The sequence below is a fragment of the Chanodichthys erythropterus genome, chromosome 11, assembly GCF_024489055.1.
Source record: "Chanodichthys erythropterus isolate Z2021 chromosome 11, ASM2448905v1, whole genome shotgun sequence".
In the NCBI taxonomy this organism is placed as follows: Eukaryota; Metazoa; Chordata; class Actinopteri; order Cypriniformes; family Xenocyprididae; genus Chanodichthys; species Chanodichthys erythropterus.
In genome coordinates this window covers 3,966,007-3,986,354 of record NC_090231.1, presented here as the reverse complement: position 1 = coordinate 3,986,354, position 20,348 = coordinate 3,966,007, and the positions used below count along the sequence as shown (strand labels likewise).

At 35.4% G+C, this 20,348-nt stretch overlaps 1 protein-coding gene across 2 annotated transcripts; it reads right to left on the bottom strand.

Annotated features, from left to right (window-relative positions):
• Positions 1–1,930: 1,930 nt before the first annotated feature.
• LOC137030627 (apolipoprotein L3-like) lies at positions 1,931–14,281 on the bottom strand. Of its 2 annotated transcripts, none has more exons than XM_067401043.1 (4): positions 14,227–14,281; positions 11,237–11,317; positions 7,612–7,692; positions 1,931–4,638 (listed from the first exon to the last, which is right to left on the bottom strand). In XM_067401043.1, the coding sequence occupies exons 1-4, from the start codon at positions 14,249–14,251 to the stop codon at positions 3,764–3,766; spliced, it is 1,062 nt and encodes a 353-aa protein (XP_067257144.1). In that variant the 5' UTR covers positions 14,252–14,281; the 3' UTR covers positions 1,931–3,763. The 2 variants fall into 2 exon arrangements, with proteins under 2 accessions (XP_067257144.1, XP_067257145.1); XM_067401044.1 differs by lacking the exon at positions 14,227–14,281 and adding an exon at positions 11,417–11,858.
• Positions 14,282–20,348: the final 6,067 nt, after the last annotated feature.

Sequence of the window (20,348 nt, the reverse complement as noted above, 5' to 3'; positions counted from 1 at the left end):
AAGTAAGCAAGCTCAACGAACTCCTCCACATACCTCTCCAGCGAACGTCCTACCTGCAGGAGCCCGATAATGCGTTCGCTGGCTGTTAGGGTGAGAGGCGATGGAGGAGCTGGATCCAGGGAGCTGGGGAAAGTCTCCATTTTTTTTTTTCGTGGAAAATCCGGTCGGTTTAGGGTCCGTTCTTCTGTTACGGGTGGCTGGTAGAGAGATGAGGCAGATACGGATTTCCACGATAATAGAGACTTTACTTCAAACAATGGCAATGAACAACAGACAGACACCTTAACAAAACAGAGAACGGACGAGGAGTGCAGGGAGTGAGTGCATTATATAGGAGTGCTAACAATAGAGTCCAGGTGCAGGTGATCTGTGATGATGAGGAGCTGACGAGGGAAGTGAGTGCAGGTGTGGAGAACAGGAGGAACATGGGAATTGAAGTCCAGGGAAACAAGGGTTCTGTGACACTTAAAATGCCATAAAATAGTTTAATATAATAATAATCAGTTTTCATACAGCAAGTAAATATGAATTGCATGATTTAGATGTTGTAAATTAATGAAAACATGGGATAACAAAGCCACTGTCTTTCAGCATAACAGGTGACATTGTGGTATAACATGAAACTTTTGTTGTGCTGAAGGACAAAAGCGTGATACTGAAGGACATATTTCGTACATGAACATATTTAACAGGCAGTGCCTTGGACACCTATATAAAGTAATGGCCTTTACATATAAAGATCATTCTTAATTTTCATATTTAATATAGCTTTTTATAAAATAATAACATTAAAAGTATATTTTCTGTGTTGTACTGAAGGACATGTGCTTTTGTTAGATTACTAGAGAGTGAAAAAGTGAAATCATCAATTATTTCAGAGAGATTTACTCACCTTATCCCACAGATAAAGGGTCTTCAGTGGGTCCTCTTTGTAATGTGTCACACTGTCACATGAGTCATCATGTGATATGCTTTAAAATGTTTTATGTCTTTGTTATACTGAATGACATTCATGAAACACAAAAGTTAGGACAAATATTATTCAAGTTTTAAAATATATTGTAGATGCAGTATGTTGCCCATTATTCTATATATTTCTGCACTAACACAATTATGAAATGGGTGTTCATTTATATTTTTAGGATGAATTTCTGCATTTTAAAAACACTTTTCCTCTGGTTTTACAGACAAGGCTTAAGCTAGTCCTAGACTAAAATGCATGTTTGAGCTGTTTTAACTGAAAGAAACTTGCTCTGACAGATCTTAAAATTGTCTCAAGATGCACACCTGTAATGTTTTTTTTTTTTTTAATGAACATTTATAAAAGATACTTAAATGGCTTAATTAAACTAATGTCTAATCCTGGCTTAGTCTAAGCCCTGTCTGTGAAACCGGGCCTTATTTCTGGGCAATAACACTGAATGACATTTTGACACTTTAGAGCTCAGTAACTCCCTTAATTTAATAGCTTGCAACACATATATTCCTGGGTCAAAAGAAGGGTAAGAGTTACGTGATTTAATATTATATTTACACATATTTATAGTTATGTTAAATTAATGGCCTTTGAACAACAAATTTAGACATCTCGTCTTTGACTGTTTACTACTGTCAATGCATGGGACACTAAATATAATTTTGGCTTTAATAAGATTTTCCCAGTAAACAGGCAAGAATAAATCTGGTGTCGTCCATGATTCCTGTTCATTCCATCAACAAAGCACTTGAATGCAAAGAGCTTGTAATTATGACTTAAGAAGTGGGAACTATGAAGGCAGCATAAAAACCAGCCTGAAATCAACTTAAGATAAAAGACCAAGTGCAACAAAAAGAGCCACAGATATGTACTGAACAGGAGCAGCAGCTCTGAATGTACCGGCAGATGGAGGCGTAAAAATGAAGTGACGTAATGATGAAGTCAAAAGGCCTCTTTTTATTCCAAGAAGTGCAAAAATAAAGGTTTTCCAATGGAGTTCAGATGGTATTTACAGTGAAAATCTAAAAATAACAAAACAAACAAAAAATAAAATAAACTGTTCAAAAGTTATATGCAAGCTTTCATTTATACCAATAAACTTGTTCAAAACAGCAATTTCACAATATAATTATCCTCCAGCTTACTCTATGAGCTCTCAAACAACTCTGAGACTTTTTTAATCTCTGAGAAATTATAAAAAAAAATGATTTAACAGTAACAAAGAGAAAAACCGTTATAATAATACAAAATACATAAACATTTGAAACAAAACAACTCAATTAATTAGTAATGATTAACAATGTTCAATTAAACAGATCACCAATCTCCCCTCACACATGAGAACAATGAACTGTTCTTCTGTTGGCGGGAATGAGATCTTCAAAACTGTGGCATTTACTGTGAGCAGGTTTTGGTAAAATGTTCCAGTACATAAGTATGAATATTTATAATATGTTAGTGGTTATATAGAAACAATAAACATTCAACATGATTGTTTTACTTGTTTACACAATACATGAATCAGCATAGTGAAATGTATGACTCAATAAACATTAAACTGAGGAAGAATTGGCATGATGAGGACAGGAATAACACTACACAACACACAATCAGTGGCACAAACATATCTGTGTTAACTGGTGCAAAATAGATCATGTGTTTATGATGTTACTGTGAGAAGTGTGTGTTCATAATGCAGCGTCCAAATTAAAGTCCTTTTCATAATAAGAGTCTCTAGTCACAGAGCCTCACTGTGACAAACAGATAAATTGGTCTAAATAATACAATATAAAGTACATAATTACAAATACAACTAAAACAGAAAACACTAGAGATAGACAGATCAATGAGCAGTGAATAATCCTACAAAATAACATGGTTTAAGAATATCATCAATAATATCAGTCAAATACTGTAATTTTAATCAATTTTATATTATTATTATTATTAATATATAAACATATTGGATGCAATAGACTTCAAGGAGACACAAAATAAAATAAAAACCCAAATTAACTGTTAACTTGAATGAAACAATAATATCAAATAAACAAAAATACAGACATTTCTCTCTCTATTAAAGGGATAGTTCACCCAAAAATGAAAAATTTGATGTTTATCTGGTTATCCTCAGCGCATCCAAGATGTAGGTGACTTTGTTTCTTTGTTCCTCATTGAAGTATATGCGCGAGACATCACTGCCCTTGTCAGAGCGTGATCAGACCTCACTAAGCGAATGCTGAACGCAGTTGGACATAGTGGTGTTTTAGAGGTAAAAATGATATAAATACTGTTCAGTTTCTCACACAAACCGATTGTTTCGTGTCTTAGGACATCAATGTGTCGTCGCGAGCCACAGGGTTTAATTTGGATTTGTCTGTGCATGTTTATTTGACTCTTATTTATTCCCATTCACTCGCATTGTTTGACTGACAGACGGCAACGGTTGCAGTTAAAAATCATCATTTGTGTTCTACTGCAGAAACAAAGACACCTACATCTTGGATGCCCTGGGGGTAAACAGATAAACATCAAATTTTAATTTTTGGGTGAACTATCCCTTTAACAATAAACAGGAAAATAAAATAAACAAATAATGATAATAATATTTTGATTGACTATTATTTCCAATCAAAACTCCACATGGAAAATAATCAGAAACACAAGAACAAGACTGATCAAATAATGTCAAAAAATTATCAATGATGTCATCTTTATTAACATGTTTGATCATGTTCTCAGTGTCTTTGCCAGATCTGAGAGGAAGTGCCGATTTGCAGCATTTTGTTAAAAAAAAGTGTCTATGGTATCTTCAATTTTATCCACAATATTCGCAAACTGAGCAGCTGTTTCTCTCATCTGAAGAATAAATTTCAGCGTTTCTGATTTGATTTCTTCTTCTTTTCTCTTGTCTGCTGGTTGATTCATTTCAGAGAGCTCTGCTGAATCTTGAACAATACAGTAAACATCAAGAAAAAGAAACAGAGCCGAGAGCGTGCCAGCGAACATTGCATCCATACGGATAGCTTTGGCAGTTACTGCAGTTGCACGCACAGCTTTGGCAGCCTGTGCAGATCCACGCATAGCTTTTACAGCTTTTATATACACACGGATTTCTTTGGCAGCTTCTGCACATATTTGTCCAATTTCAACCACATCAGCTACATGTGCAATCTTTAATAAGTCTGCAGCACCTCTTGCTGCTCTCTGGATTTCATGCTTATTTAATGTCTTCTTCATCAATTCAATGTCCTCTGTGATTTTATTCAGAAGCTCAATCATTGGCTTGACTGTGTTCAGGAAATCACTGATGATCTTCTCAATAGTCTCACGCAGTTTTCTCTGCTTGATCGCGTTAGTGATGTTAGATGTTGTACTTGTTATTCCTCCAGCTACTCCAGCAACAGCACCAGCACCAGTGAGAGCCAAAGAAGCTCCTAATGTGAACGGGGCGAAAGCCAGACCTGCTATGGATGCGATTCCTCCAACTGCTCCAATGGATGATCCTACCAAACTGCCCACTGTAGAGTTCTTGTGCACAGATTCAACTTCATCAGTGATGTCATTCAGCTCCTTTATATGATCAATGAGATTTTGATGATTTCTGTCATATTCTGACTTCAGTTCTTCAATGGTTCTTTTCAATTCAAGATTCAAGTCTCCTGAAATATCAAACGTTTTATCAGGATCAGTATTTGAAATTTGTTTTGAGTGCTTTAAATTGGCCTCAAAGAGAGAACATATTCTGTTAACATTCATTGTATAAATAATCACTATATAAGAACTTGTACAAGTGATTAACTAAATATTTACCATTATAACTTAAAAATATTGCTGTACTTTTAATAACATTAATAAATTGATTTTGACTGAAGTTGAATCTTGGAGCAAGAAGGTTGTTCTGGTCTTCTGGTTGATTTTCACCAGCATTACCAAAGATTATGATAATAAATAGTAACTTTTAAATTTGTCTATATTTTCAATGGCTATTAATTATTATCTTATACAGCGCTCCAGACCGTGCCTAAAATGGACGCTTTTGCAACCAAAAATATTAACTTGCAAGTGATATTTTTTGCTGAGATCACCACTGCCGGCAATATAAATTTACAGGTTATGATTTAAAAATTTGGTAACACTTTACAACAAGCGACATGAATAATCATGTACTAATACCTGCATTAATAATTCAGCATGAAGTAATCATGAATGATGAAGAGCTATCCTTAAGTCATTATAGATTCATGCAATAACAGCAGTCTTAACCACATGTTAGTACATGTTTGATAGTTAATGCATTAATTAACATTTATGGCTAAACCAAATCAAACAGTCTCTTTGAGAAGGAGTAAGTACTCTAAATTTGAAACAAATTTAAATAATATTATCATAGTTTGAACTTTTGACTGCTGCTTTGTCATAGACATTACTGGATCTCACAGGATTAGTTGTTCCTCATCAACTAGAAAATACTACATAGGCTACACTAATAACTGACCTTAAAGGGGTTCTGGTAACACTTTATTTTGAGGGTCAGAATAATGCATTAGTTAAGCATTAAATGATCAGTTCACTTCAAATGTAAATTAGCCCAAGATTACTCACCCTACCCCATCAATCCATCATAAACGTACTCCACACATATATTATTTTGTGGAGTGATGTAATTATATTTCTGTGCCATTCTATTAAGTTCACTGAACAACAAGCTAGTGATTGTGTAATTACTGCTGGTTTTCAGTTATAAATTGCTAAAATAGTATAATAAATACAATTTGACCTCCTATTCTAAAATAAAAAAGTATATCCTCATTAATTATGGCACTAATTGTGTGATATTTAAATTTATTGACCAGAATAAGCTTCAAAAGAAATAAATTTTATTAATTTGCTTTAATCCACATCTTTAGAATCCATATGACTGCGAGGAACAGACTGAATTCTTTATCCAGCAATCTTCATCTCCATCCTTTATGGAGATGTCTATGGCTATGTATCACAGGAAAAACTTTTACCCATTCTTTAAGCCAAAAACCCGGAAGTGTGAAAATGGTTAAATTCTGCTCTGTACCACATACACAACTATTATATAATCACCAGAGAGGACTGCGACTGCAACACATCGTCATTCACACTATTGGTAGCACTTTTGACATTATTGACATTATTTTTGACATCACATTATTGGGATTACACTTTTCTGTCTGTTATGTTTTTTTTTATAACTCAACATATTTTTAAGAAATGGTTATGGGTATGTTTGAGTGGGATTAGTTGCTCAAAATATCTTTATAATGCTATATTTTTAATAAAATTGTAATTGTCTTAAATATTTCTGTCCATTATGTTGTAATTCTCTATAAAATAGTTATGTTTGGGTTTAGGGATAAAAAAAAATATTTGTAAGTATTTGAAGTTTTTTTTTTTTTCTGTGAAAGCATAATATGTTTATGTTTGCCAGTGTGTCCATGTTGTATCTTTCACCATTTATCCAAATGTAAAAGTATGTTTTGTGTCTGTAAAAGTTACGTATTAATACTTATATAACAATGAGACCATTCAATAATTGCCATAATTGAGGATATAAATATAAAGTTCAGTCATTGAACTAACTATCGCTGATTGGTTCTTCCAGTACTGCGACACCAACCAATCAGAGGTACTTCCTAATCCACATATCTTTATTTATATCATATCCTAGCTGCGATCAGCACACCGCATGATATGAGAACTCCTATCATCCCACCTCCTCCCCAGCGCCACCTGTAGAGATCTGCTACAGGAGATCATCTTGCAGCAGCCTTTCCTTTGATGTTATTTTGACTAAACTAAACAAATCATGTATTTGCTCAGCAGCAGCAGCGTAGCAGATCTCACTTTAGAATAGGGGGTCAAATTGTCTGTATTAGTACTGTATTAATGGCAGTTTAGCCTTAATTATTGTCTTAATCTGCTCAATAAATTTAAATATCTCTCAATAAGTGCCATAATTAATGAAGTTATAACTTTCACTTTAGAATAGGGGGTCAAATTGTCTTTATTACACTAATTTAGCAATTTATTACTGTAAAACCAGCACTAATTATACATAACTAGCTTCATATTCTTTAGTTAACTTAATAGATGGTGAATCACTGAAGCATAAAGTTCATCACTACACAAAAATAATATATGGTTCATTAGGTTGTAAATAATGGCTAAAAGGTGTTTACTGTACATTCAGTTAATTATTAATTACTAGCTTACTAGCTTGGCTAATATGAACTTACTATATGTTAAGATAATCATTAATTACTAGTTTATTTATGCTAAACACATGCATAATTATGGACCCATAATTTCAGCTCCATTTCACAAGTGTTGCTGGTATTGCCTGAAAAAAATATTTTTCTTTTCTTCCATGCGCTTTGTTTATCTTGTAAAGTTGCATCAGAATAACTACAAAATTACATTTTACAGTGAAATGGTAAATTGTAATCATTTCAGAAATATCTCAGCTAAACTTTTAGTAGCCTACTGTCACTTCATTAAAAGTTTTTTTATTCTACTAATTCAATAAACATGTAAAATAACTAAACTAAATATAATAACAACACTAATGTGTTTCAAAAACACAATGCTGTTTACTGACTCACTGTTGAATGAAGGAGGAAGTTCATGGCTGTGATCAGAAGCTCCGCTGTCATCACTGCAGTGACTGTGATGATGATCCATTTCTAGAAAGAACAATGAATTACAAAATTGAATAATAAAATTGTTCATAATTTTTGACACCGCAGAGAACAGAGCTGTGCAGCTGTATAGCACAGCAGGATGCGCAATGCTTGTTCCCATTATCTCAGAAAACCAAGGTTAAGCATAAACCAGGGCTATAGCATCCACTATCCAGCAGGATAATCTTTGCTGCGTAGCCCTTTAGGACGGCCTCTGAAAGCACACGAAGAGCTGCTCTGATTGCTGATACTGGCTGAAACACTCCACAGAAGTTCTGAGGGCCTGAACCAGGCAAAGTATGTTAGATCTCTGTTCATCATCCAAGGCGGGGAGAGATAACAGAGAAATGACTTGTGCTCTAATCAGAGTAGAGTTTACTTTAGGCACGTGCCCATGGCTGGGTTTGAGGACGACCTTACAATCCTTAGGCCCAAACTCCAAACAGGAAGAGTTCACTGAGAGCACCTGAACATACTCATAGGGAGCTGCAAATGTTCCCACTGATGTAGTTTTCCTTGGGATCTTTGGCACCCTGTCAGTTTTGATTAAAAGTAAAAACTAAGTTATTTACATCACTTATATCAAACCTTTTGGCTATTCTTACAGTTTAATTTGTATTATTGTTGCAGTTTCTTACAGCATGACTGCCTCTGACATGAGGTTTAACTTTGAACCCTGTATGAAAGTGAAAGGATTCAAAGTTGTGAAGCAGTATTATATCTTTCAATGAATCCTTGAATCTTTTCTGTTGTTTTTATTCTGTTTATGATTTCTGTTAAACCAGCTATAACTAATATAGCTTATTTATTATAAAAACACAAGGAGCATTATTGGGCAAACTGCACAATCAGTTGTCTATAGATATACTTTTGAACTGCTAATAATTTATCATTTGTCAATCAATTTATCACCATCATCAGACACAATTACACTAGAATCTTCACCTCTGTATTCTATAAGCTTTATGGTCCGGTTTCACAGACAGGGTTTAGGCTAAGCCAGGATTAGGCTTTATTTCAATTAAGGTATTTAAGTAGCTTTTATAAACATGCCCTAGAAAAAAACATTACTGGTGTGCATCTTGAGACAAAACAACGGCTCTTGACATTTTTTAAGATATGTCAGTGCAAGTTACTTTCAGTTAAAGCAGCTCAAACATGCATTTTAGTCTAGGACTATCTTAATCCTTGACTGTGAAACCGGGGGTATATGTTTATATTAGTGGTGGGCATAGATTAATTTTTTTAATCTAGATTAAAATGGCTCATTTGAATTCTGCCGAAGACATTCAGAATATGTGAGATACCCAAATTGTCCCTGCATCCCAATGTCCATACTATCCATCCTAAATAGTATGTGAGATTAAAATAAGTGTGTCCCAAAGCATAGTATGTTGAAAAGAGTATGCCAAAAGTCCCCGGATGGTCTACTATTTCCAGTAGATTTTCAAAGTTTGGATCCGTGCACACTATAAAGGCTAATATTGCCCACAACCCATTGCTGAGAGGTTGTTTGAGTGACTAATAATCAGTTCAAACTGATAGAAAATATTTATTTAATGTTATATGTGTTATTTTTCATCTGCAAATACCAATGTGGACTTTTATAAAGATCTGATTGGCCATTAACTTTTAAATGCATCATATGCATTAATATGAGGAGAGTTCTCCACATGAAAGACTCGCGACTGCAGATCAACGTGCTGCATTTCTCTCCGATACGGTAGGAAATTAGCTAAATGAAATGTGGAGGATGTAAGATGATTGACAGGCCAGTTTACGGCGACTGGATGCGACAGAGAGCAAAGACGCAATTGTATGACGTGTTAGTATGTCCCAAAGCTTGTCTACTCTTTTGCTACACACTCAAAAGTAAGTACTTTTTGTTCACAGAAAAAGTACATACTTTTAGTAGTCGAATTGGGACGCAGCAAATGACTAAAAGTAATCCGCCATTTTGTCCGACAAAGCAGATAGGCGTTAGAAGATTAACCTCGGTGGAGTTAAACTTGAAAAATTGTGTATATTGACATCTTTCCGCGTTTGAAACAACATTGTTTCTCATGTTCATTCATGTTTATTTGATGCTATAAATGGACTCGTAGTACGAGATGATCGGTTTACGAGCCTCTTGAGCTGAGGCGCTACAGCAATCTGTCACGACCATGGACACGACACATTAAAGAAAACGGGTTTTATTGTTTGAAATTCTTAAAAAACTACACAGTTTTAAAGCTGGGACTTTGTTAAATATCATAAGTAACCTGCTCTGTCTTGTCTGTCGACGTGTTGTCAGTGTCCTAGATAGCACACGTACATCAGCAAGACGTCTGTTAAAGATCACTTCATCTGGAAAGCATCTGCTGTTTACAAACATCTAATAGACGTCTTTAAGATGTTAGTTTTACATACATTCTAAATCATAAACATCTTAAAGACATCTTCTAAACGTCTATTTGACATCTGACAGGATACGTCCTATAGACGTATTCCAGATGAGCAAACACCCTAAATAATACGTCTTCCAGACGTAAACACACACATCAAATAGACGTCTCCGAGATGTACGTGTGCTTTGCTCCGTGATGCATTATCACTGTGTGTGGCGTGACAGCGTCACGGCTTGTCGGACAAAGCAACAGTAACTAAGGGGGGCGGGTCTTTGCGAAGGGTCAATTCGGCTAGGTATACATCCGCGCTAAAATATCAAGGTGAAAGTCATCATAGCTTGCGTAGTATAGACCCAGCTCCCAACCCAACTTTGAGAATAGATTGACGGCGATATTTTTTTTATCGCCCGATAAGATTCTCACGTTAACGCAGCACGTTAACGCCGATAACGGCCCACCACTTGTTTATATACAATGTATGTTTATACTTTGTATAATGGTGTATGATGTTTAATGCACATTAAGAAAACTAAGTATATGTGCTTCTGTGAATTCTGTTCACTTTCAAGTTGTCGTGTGTTTCCTGCAGACATGAATTAGAAGTGTCACATGACTAACTTTTCAACCCCTTCCTAAATGCCAGGAATAACTGCTTATCATCCGTGGTCCAGTTCTGATGTTCACGTATCCACTGCTGGCTCTTTCGGCGGTGGACAGGGGTCAGCATGGACACCCTGACTGATCTGCAGATATGCAGCTCGATATGAAACAAACTGTGATGCACTGTGTATTCTGACACCTTTCTATCAGAACCAGCATTAACTTCTGGAGCAGTTTGAGCTACAGTAGCTCTTCTGCTGGAGTGTTGCTGGTATTGCCTCAAAATTTCTTTTTCTTTTCTTCCATGCGCTTTGTTTATCTTGTAAAGTTGCATCAGAATAAGAACAAAATTACATTTTACAGTGAAATGGTAAATTGTAATCATTTCAGAAAAATCTTTGAAATATCTGCATTTCTCAGCTAAACTTTTAGTAGCCTACTGTCACTTCATTAAAAGTTTTTTATTCTATTAATTGAATAAACATGTAAAATAACTAAACTAAATATAATAACAACACTAATGTGTTTCAAAAACACAATGCTGTTTACTGACTCACTGTTGAATGAAGGAGGAAGTTCATGGCTGTGATCAGAAACTCCGCTGTCATCACTGCAGTGACTGTGATGATGATCCATTTCTAGAAAGAACAATGAATTACAAAATTGAATAATAATATTAATCATCATTTTTGACACATTGTTAATGGCATTTTAATGATTTTGAGACCAAAACGCACACACAGGGCCAGATTTACTACCAGCTTGCACCAGCACAAACCCTCTTTTGGAGTTAAAAACAAATACTGTCAGGATTTACTAAAGACATGCAGCGCAAATTGATTCATAAAATCAATTATTATATTAGCCTACATTTTGTACTAATTTTGTGATGAGTGAGCAGTGTTGTGACATCTAAAATATGTTAAAGACAAGTTTTGGAAGACACTTTGAATATTTGAGACAGACATCATGTTCTAGTTAGTTTAGTGAAATTGATGGTCTCAGAATGAGTTTCCTATAGGTAAAAAAAAAATGCACATGGGCGCCCTCATGTCGAAACTAAGGTCATGTCGTCTGAAAGCTGTGACTTTGTTTTATTAAATAGCCTGCATCAGAAAATCTGGTAACGCTTTAGATTACAGCCCGGAAAGTACTGCGTAATTACAACAAATTTACAGCGTAACTTTCAATAAATTATAGTGTAACTATACAGTAAGTATGTGTAAGTATAGGGGAACAATATAAAGTATTGGGAATAAAGGGGTAACAACCAGGAAAATAACAAATTATTTATACTGTAAATATTTTATAACTAAGGGGTACGTATGACATATAAGTAAGGGGTAAGTATGACATTACGGGCCGTAAATTAAAGTGGAGCTTGTTACACTCTTGTTTCATGTAGTTACAGGGTAAGTAATTAATAATAATAATAAAAAAACCGCAAACAGTCATATCACTTGGAAAACTTTATTTGAAAAACAACTTATTTCAGAACAGATTTAAAGTTACAACACTTCTCATTTGTTTCTCTAGCTTGGCATCAAACAGCACAAACAGCAATAACTACAGTAATCCATACGACCACAATGGATGAATCGATGTCTTCTTAAGTGAAACGATATGTATTTGTAAGAAAAATACCAAATATTTTAATATTTTTAAAACTTTCGACCAACTGTCTTCGGCGCGTGCACGCGAGGATTGAGAGTTCATGCTTGACGTAACTTGAAGCGTGACGTAGGCGTGCCGAGAAACTCACGCAGATGTTGGATGCCGTCAGTTTTTTTTTTATTATTATTTTTTTAGTAATGCTCACAACAAAATACACAGAATAACAGATAATGAGAATGAGAAACAAACAAGACAGAATAACAGAGACGGCAGTTCTCGCGCGAGTTTCACATGAATCTCCCGCGAGAACATCATGAAAGCTTCGCGTTGCTCATTTCAATGTTCTTCGTCGAACACAAAGTCGACTCTCATGCAGGCGCTGGTGACAGCTGGTCGGAAGCGAAAAGATGAATAGCCTAAACCATGAATTTCTGGGTGTAGGCCTACTGTATTTTCTAATAATACAGAATAGCAATGGGATTCCTTCTTAAGATTCATCAGTTGAGAAACAAGAGGAGGAGGAAGCCAAGCGAGAAACAACAACAACCAAAAAACGGACAAAACTTGTTACTTTCTGTCAGGACTTCAGAGTTTGAAATGAAAAGTTGATTTTAAAAAATGAATAATAAGTGGTGTAGACCTGTTTTTAATGAAGTTGTTTTTCAAATAAAAGTTTCGGAGTCAGTGATATCAGATTGTTTGCATTTTATTAATTACTTACCCTGTAACTACATGAAATAAGAGGGTAACAAGCTCCTCTTTAATTTACAGCCCGTAATGTAATACTTACCCTGTAACTACATAAAAATAAGAGGGTACCAAGCTCCACTTTAATTTACGGCCCACAATGTCATACTTACCCTGTAACTACATGAAACAAAAGTATATTTCCCCATGTATTAAAAAAAGATTGCAATAGTTCTTTCTACTTGCCTTGAAACAATTTAATCAGTGCACTTTCTCGATAAAATTGATCCCAAACGTAAGATTGTTGTCTATCATAACAGTGTAAGTACCCCTTAGTTCTAATACTTGCAGTATAAATAATTTGTTATTTTCCTGGTTGTTACCCCTTTATTCCCAATACTTTACATATTGTTCCCCTATACTTACACATACTTACTGTATAGTTACACTATAATTATTGAAAGTTACGCTGTAAATTCTTTGTAATTACGCAGTACTTTCCGGGCTGTAATCTAAAGCGTTACCGAAAATCTTCAACAATCAGGTGTTTTCTTTATAATCGCGTTTAGTATTCAACATAATCAAGAGCCTATAATCACTAGCTCACACGTATCGGCCAATAATATTTGCTCAATTTGTTTATATGGCCAACAACTATTTTAATATGGAATCAAGAACATCCAGGTAAACAAAAGCATCTGAGCGCGCACACGCGGACACAGCGCGCCCTGTATCTGCGTCACCATAAACATTTTGACACATTAAACACATCCAGTTATTGCAAGCACTTGAAAATGTGTTCAGCTGGTCACTAATTAGGCTCATTTCTGTCCGTGCACTCATGATTAGAAAACAGAGGTGCGCGCGGTTTGATGTCTGTCCAGCTTGAGACCCAAATAATTTCTGTCTGCGCCACAAGTTAGATCCAGACATTAAAGTGACAATAATACCATCTTAAGGGATCAAGTGTGGCATACTGGACAAATATTACAATATTTAGAACTTTAGTTATTTAAAACAACGTCTAATTAAAAAAAAAAAAAAAAAAAAAAAAAAAACAATGTTTCTGTTTTGCGATTAAACTGAATCTCGAGCTGGAACTCTGAGCTTTACAGCTATAACAACTTAATTACACTTAACTTGCACGCGACTAATATATCCAATTTAGTTTTAAACCATTTGCATAACACAAATAAAAGAGAAACAATGCGAAAATCTTCCCAAAATGAACTTAAAACAAGTTTACTTGAACTTCTTTGCTCCTCCTTCATTTTTCCCGTTGTCTTCTGCCCCGAACAGACTGAAACCGAAACCACTCCCAATAGATGAAGTCGATGTGAGGCCCTCTGCTGGGTGTTCTTCTAAATTCTGAAATTAGAACTTCAAACTGGACTGAGTAAAGTTTTCTTGTCTCTACCAGAGTTGCCAAGTCCGCTTATTATATTTGGGCTTGTTTTTTCATGAAGTTAGGCTAATTATATATCGCGAGTTGTGTTTTTTAGGCTTATTTCCAGAACACCTTTGTGTATCTGGGCTTGTTCATGAGTTCACACTTACATATAATTAAATAGATTACAGGTTCAGTTTATTCGCTTCTGTCCTTGGGGCTCTGAACTCTAAATTTGACTCAAACCCATGCGGACACGCGCCTTCAGACGCAGATGCGCCTTTATCCTCAAATAACAATTCTACATTTTTAGATCTCATTGGATTTACTTTATTTTCCTCATTTGTTTGTAATAAACAAATGAGAAATAAACAATTACAATAAACTTTAATAAACTGTATAGATTATATACAACTATTTTATTATTGAATTATTCATTCATAAAATTATATCATTAATTATTAGGTACACACACACACACACACATACACACACATACACTTTCTCTCACACACTCATACACACATAGTGATATTTTAAAAGAAGAGTGGGAAAGGTTAGACATGGTTGTTTATGTTGTAACAAAAGCTTATTAAAGTGAGATTTGGCAGTGCTGTACTAACTTTTATTCTGCCTGACAGATTTAAGGGCATACTGAAGACAGTGTGGTTTGACCAACATGTGCGAATTGAATATTGAAGCCATAGACCGATTTGCAAACCACAAACGAAAAATGAGAAATCAAGCCAAAATCTAATTTTCTGTTCGATAAACCGAATGAAAAAACTAACAGATGAGCCTTTTTTCATTTCTTGTTATTCCATTAATGAACATCACTCAGTATAACCATTAGTGATGACACCTGATGTTAATGAGTAAAATCACTGAAGGAAAGAGGAACAAACAGTTGAAGTCAGCATTGTGGTGATCAGTGTTTCCTGTAGGCTCTTGACCCTTGACTGTTTTATTCATTTTTTTCTGGCTGCTTTAACAGTGTTTAGAAACACATTTACTGTGTCAGAAGAATATGAGACAGAATAACATCCAGTGATGATGACTGTTAATTCATCAGTAATTAACCTGATTCATTGATCACATCGGAATTCTAATGACTGATCAGAAGTGTGTTTTGTTATTAATTAGTTTAAATATTGTGTTACCATGTGATACTATTGTGAAAATCAGACTGTCTGAAAAATGAAAAAATGTTCCACTAATATCAAGAAAATCTTAAACAGACTGAGCTGACTGCCTATATAAGTCGGCACCGAATGCATTTCATCAAAATCTTTTGACTGAGAAGTGGCAGTGTCGACTCGCGTGCAGCTGTATAGATGATATATACAATGCTTGTTCCTGTTATCTCAGGAAACTAAGATTAAGCATAAGCCAGGGCTATAGCATCAACTATCCAGTGAGATAATCTCTGCTGCATAACTGGTAGCCCTTTTGGTTGGCCTCTGAAATCACACAAAGAGTTGCTCTCATTGGCTAAAGCACTCCACAGAAGTTCTGAGGGCCTGAACCAGGCAAAGTAAGTTAGTTCCCTGCTCGTCATCCGAGGCGGGGAGAGATAACAGAGTAATAACTTGCGCTCTAATCAGAGTAGAGTTTACTTTAGGCACGCGTCCATGCCTGGGTTTGAGGACGACCTTACAATCGTTAGGCACAAACTCCATACAGGAAGAGTTCACTGAGAGCACCTGAACATACTCATAGGGAGCTGCAAATGCTCCCGCCGAGAGACCACAGATGTTGTGATCCTTGGGATCTTTGGCACCCTGAGGCGCAAACGTCCCTGACATCTTGGTATTGACGAGGCGCAGCTGGTAGGTCCAATCATGTAGATTAGGACAGGGAGAAGCACAGAAAATAGGACACAACATGCAACAAAATTACAACTCCCAGCAGGCCTTTGGGTCCATTGGCAGCACGGTACAATAATAAATTACATCATAAAACACAAATGTATACGTCCTGGTATGTAACAGAACCACACACCTGAAGCAGAAAGGCTGCGAGTGAATTGAAGCGAGTTTAACAGAAAAGGTACTGGTAAATTTCTGTCATGACATTGTGTTTTTCTATGTATTTTTTCTTACAGTGTATTTCACAGTCCTACTATATACAACCAAACCAGCAATTGGTCTGCTGTTTGTTTCCTTTTTAAGACCAACAAACACTCTGCATCTCCCTCACTATCACAGAAATCATCTGCTGAATCTCTGTTAATCTGTCATTAATTTGACTCAGATGTTGATTATGTTCTGGAAATCACTGCTGATCATCTGATGAAGGTTTTTGACCATATCAGTGATGACACATGCTGTTTAGAGTCGACCGATTGATCGGTTTAGCCGGTTAGTTGTGGTCAATAGTGGGTGAATTACACTGCACTGTTGTGATTTTGTTCTTTATATATTTTCTATGTTGCATATGAGTGTCAGTTTTGATTAAAAGTTATTTACATCACTTACATCAAACCTATTCTTACAGTTTAATTTGTATTTTTTTTTTTTTTTTTTTTTTGCAGTTTCCTACAGCATGACTGCCTCTGACATGAGGTTTCACTGTGAACCCTGTATGAAAGTGAAAGGATTCAAAGTTGTAAAGCAGTATTATATCTTTCAATAAACCTTTGAATCTTTTCTGTTGTTTTTATTCTGTTTATGATTTCTGGTAAACCAGCAGTAACTAATATAGCTTATTTATTTATTTATTTATTTATTATTATTGGACAAACTGCACAATCAGTTGTCTATAGATATACTTTTGAACTGCTATTAATTTATCATTTGTCACCATCATCAGACACAATTACACACTAGAATCTTCAGCTCTGTATTCTGCACACACTTATACATCTAATTAATGTTTGAATGTATATAAACAATCTATAATGCTTATACTTTGTATAATGGAGTATGATGTTTAATGCACATTAAGAAAACAAATTATATCTGTTTCTGTGTATGAATTCTGTTCACTTTCAAGTTGTCATGTGTGTTTCCTGCAGACATGAATTAGAAGTGTCACATGACTATCTTTTCAACCCCTTCCTAAATACCAGGAATAACTGCTTATCATCCGTGGTTCAGTTCTGATGCTCACGTGTCACTGTTGGCTCTTTCGGCGGGGTCAGGGGTCAGCATGGACACCCTGACTGGTCTGCAGCTCCATACGCAACAAACTGAACTGTGTATTCTGACACCTTTCTATCAGAACCAGCATTAACTTCTGGAGCAGTTTGAGCCACAGTAGCTCTTCTGATGGATTTTAATTAATTACATTTGTGAACTGACTTGTGACAAAGAGGTTTTGGATGGTTTTGTTGTGTGTGCAGTGCTCATAACAGACACAAGATGGCGCACACACAAAGCATGAACAGTTATTTGGTGTCTTGTCAAGCAGCGTTCTTGGTTTCTTACAAACAAAAAGGGAATACAGTAGTTCTTTTGATTCATTTTGTGAAAACAAACATCCTGTAAGTTGCACTTAATGAACTTGGTCTGAACCTCTTGTTAAATGACTTTTTTTATTGATGGATAATTTAGATAGATAATATAATATCCTCAGGAAAAAATATTTACATATCACATACATACATATCACAAAAACATGAGACATACAATCTTAAGCAAAAGTGCAGAAAAGAAAAGGACAAAGCTCTTACTATAATGGCCTTTCTGCACAAGAACTGGAGCGGATGCTCTGAGTCCTGTATGACTGTATGAGCTTTACCAATCTTAGATGAAAAAACTCAATCAGATAAGATGGAGGTGGGAATACCGATGAGTTTACTGTCTAAATGAGTTTTAATTTTATTAAAATTTTGGTCTTTAAAAATTAAAAGTTTGTTCTTGTTGGTAACTAAACATATAATAGAAACAAGATGGCACCATAGAGAAAAACTGGTGCGATAATGATTATTATTATTAATCATTAGTTTAAGACTGGATTTATATATCTTATTATTTTATTAAGTTACAGCTTTATTATTGGCAAGGCAAGGCAATTTTATTTGTACAGCACATAATTCAAAGTGCTTTACATAAAGAAGAACCAAATACATAATAATAATGGAAAATAATAATATTGTATAATAATAATAATAATAATAATAATAATAATATTGTAGATGTTGTTAATGAGCTGGTGTCTATCATATTAACTATATCAACTATCTATAAAGCTCTGAACATCCCAGATAGCAAGCAACCGTTGAAACAACGTCAAGTCAAAGTTAATAACTGCATTGAATCAACATCACTTTTGCACCCGCAATTAATGTTGAACAAATGTTGATGACACGGAGTCACAGCCATCACAACCACTAATCAACCCATCGGCACCAGATCAGCACGCTCTGCCCACTCGTTCACTTTCCCCAGAGTCCTGATTCACTGCACCTCCTCATCAACGCACCCCATATACACCTTCACAGCCTGCACTCCACAAACAGACTCCTTAGATACTCACCTGAGTACTTACCTGCCGCCTTGGATCCCATCTTCTGTCGTCTGCTATCTCCGTGTGTTCATCATGCGCCTGGTCTGCATCACCACATCTGCAAGAGACAATACCTTTACCATTCAACTAAGTCATCTCAACTGCCTCACCATTGATGCATTCCCGTTCAGTCCTGTGCTCTGTTTAATAATAAACTCTGTTCATCATCACTCACCTGTCTGTCCTCTTCTGTTGTGTGACAGTTGAAATACCATCCAAAAATCAATGGTAATGGCATCGAATCAATGTTATAATGTGATGTTAGTTCAACATGCTTGCACTCTCAGAAAATGAAACACAACAACTGATTTACGCTGCCTTCACGTGCTATAGGAATTGTCATTAATACAAATTTTCTAGATAAAGTTGCACATGAACGCCCTCTGATGTCGTGTTTACCACTGGGAAGTTCGGGAATAATTTTGATACCCAAATTCTAAACTTTAAACATGGAGAGGAGAAAAACTGCTGTGACAGGTATGATTTATCAGTGTTTTTTCCCCATAACAACTAGATCGTATTGTCATTAATGTAGTGCATATTACATTCATGAATAATCATTTGAAGTGTATTGTAGGTTTTATACATAGCGAAAATAGCCATTCTCTCCTTTGGGTAGCTTCTGTATGATTCATGCACACCATTTCAATCAAGCACAATAGTTTTATTGCACAGTTACTTAACAGAGGAAAACATGACCTATATTTACATGCATGCATACAAGACAAACTTTACAATGTTAAATGAAGAAAAAAAAAAAAGGTTATGCAACAACCATGAGGCACTGGTATTAAATTTGTTAAAAAGAAAGTATCTATCTTAGCCTAAACATCTCACACTTGTCTATTCTCTTGTTTGGAATATGTGCTGGACATTGAAGATAAATTTAAATAAGTATCCCTTCATATGCATATTCTGAAATGTATAAGGCTATTTAAATAATAGTTTCAGTATTTACAATATTAGTAAAAATATTCTCTTAAAATAAAATTAAAGACATATGGGGCTGGTTGCAATAACTTCTTAGACTAGTCTTAAAAGTTAGTCATCTACATTTTTATTTATTTATTTATTTTTACTTCAAGCCTGGTAATAACTTTTTTTTTAAGTCAGCTGCATGAATATGAAGGTATATCTGTTTAATTTGAACCAGGAAAGTAAGACTGACTGCTTTGGTTAACTGCTACGTAATCAAACTAGTTCTTAAGTTAATATGCAACTATGCAAAGTTTATGCAGCTGGCACTAAAAGACCTAAACCTAAATGAGACGTATAAGAGAATAATGAGCTCTTAGTGTCCCGAGCTTAGAGAAAACTCTGTCAGAACCATATAGCCTTGTGGACAGCACATCAACACTTAGTCCGAATCCCAGCTAAAGGTACTCCTGTTCCCTCCTCACTCTCCCATTGTTTCCTGTCTCTCATCCTACAGTCCTGTCCAATAAAGGTAAGGGGAAAAAAGCTAATTCTGA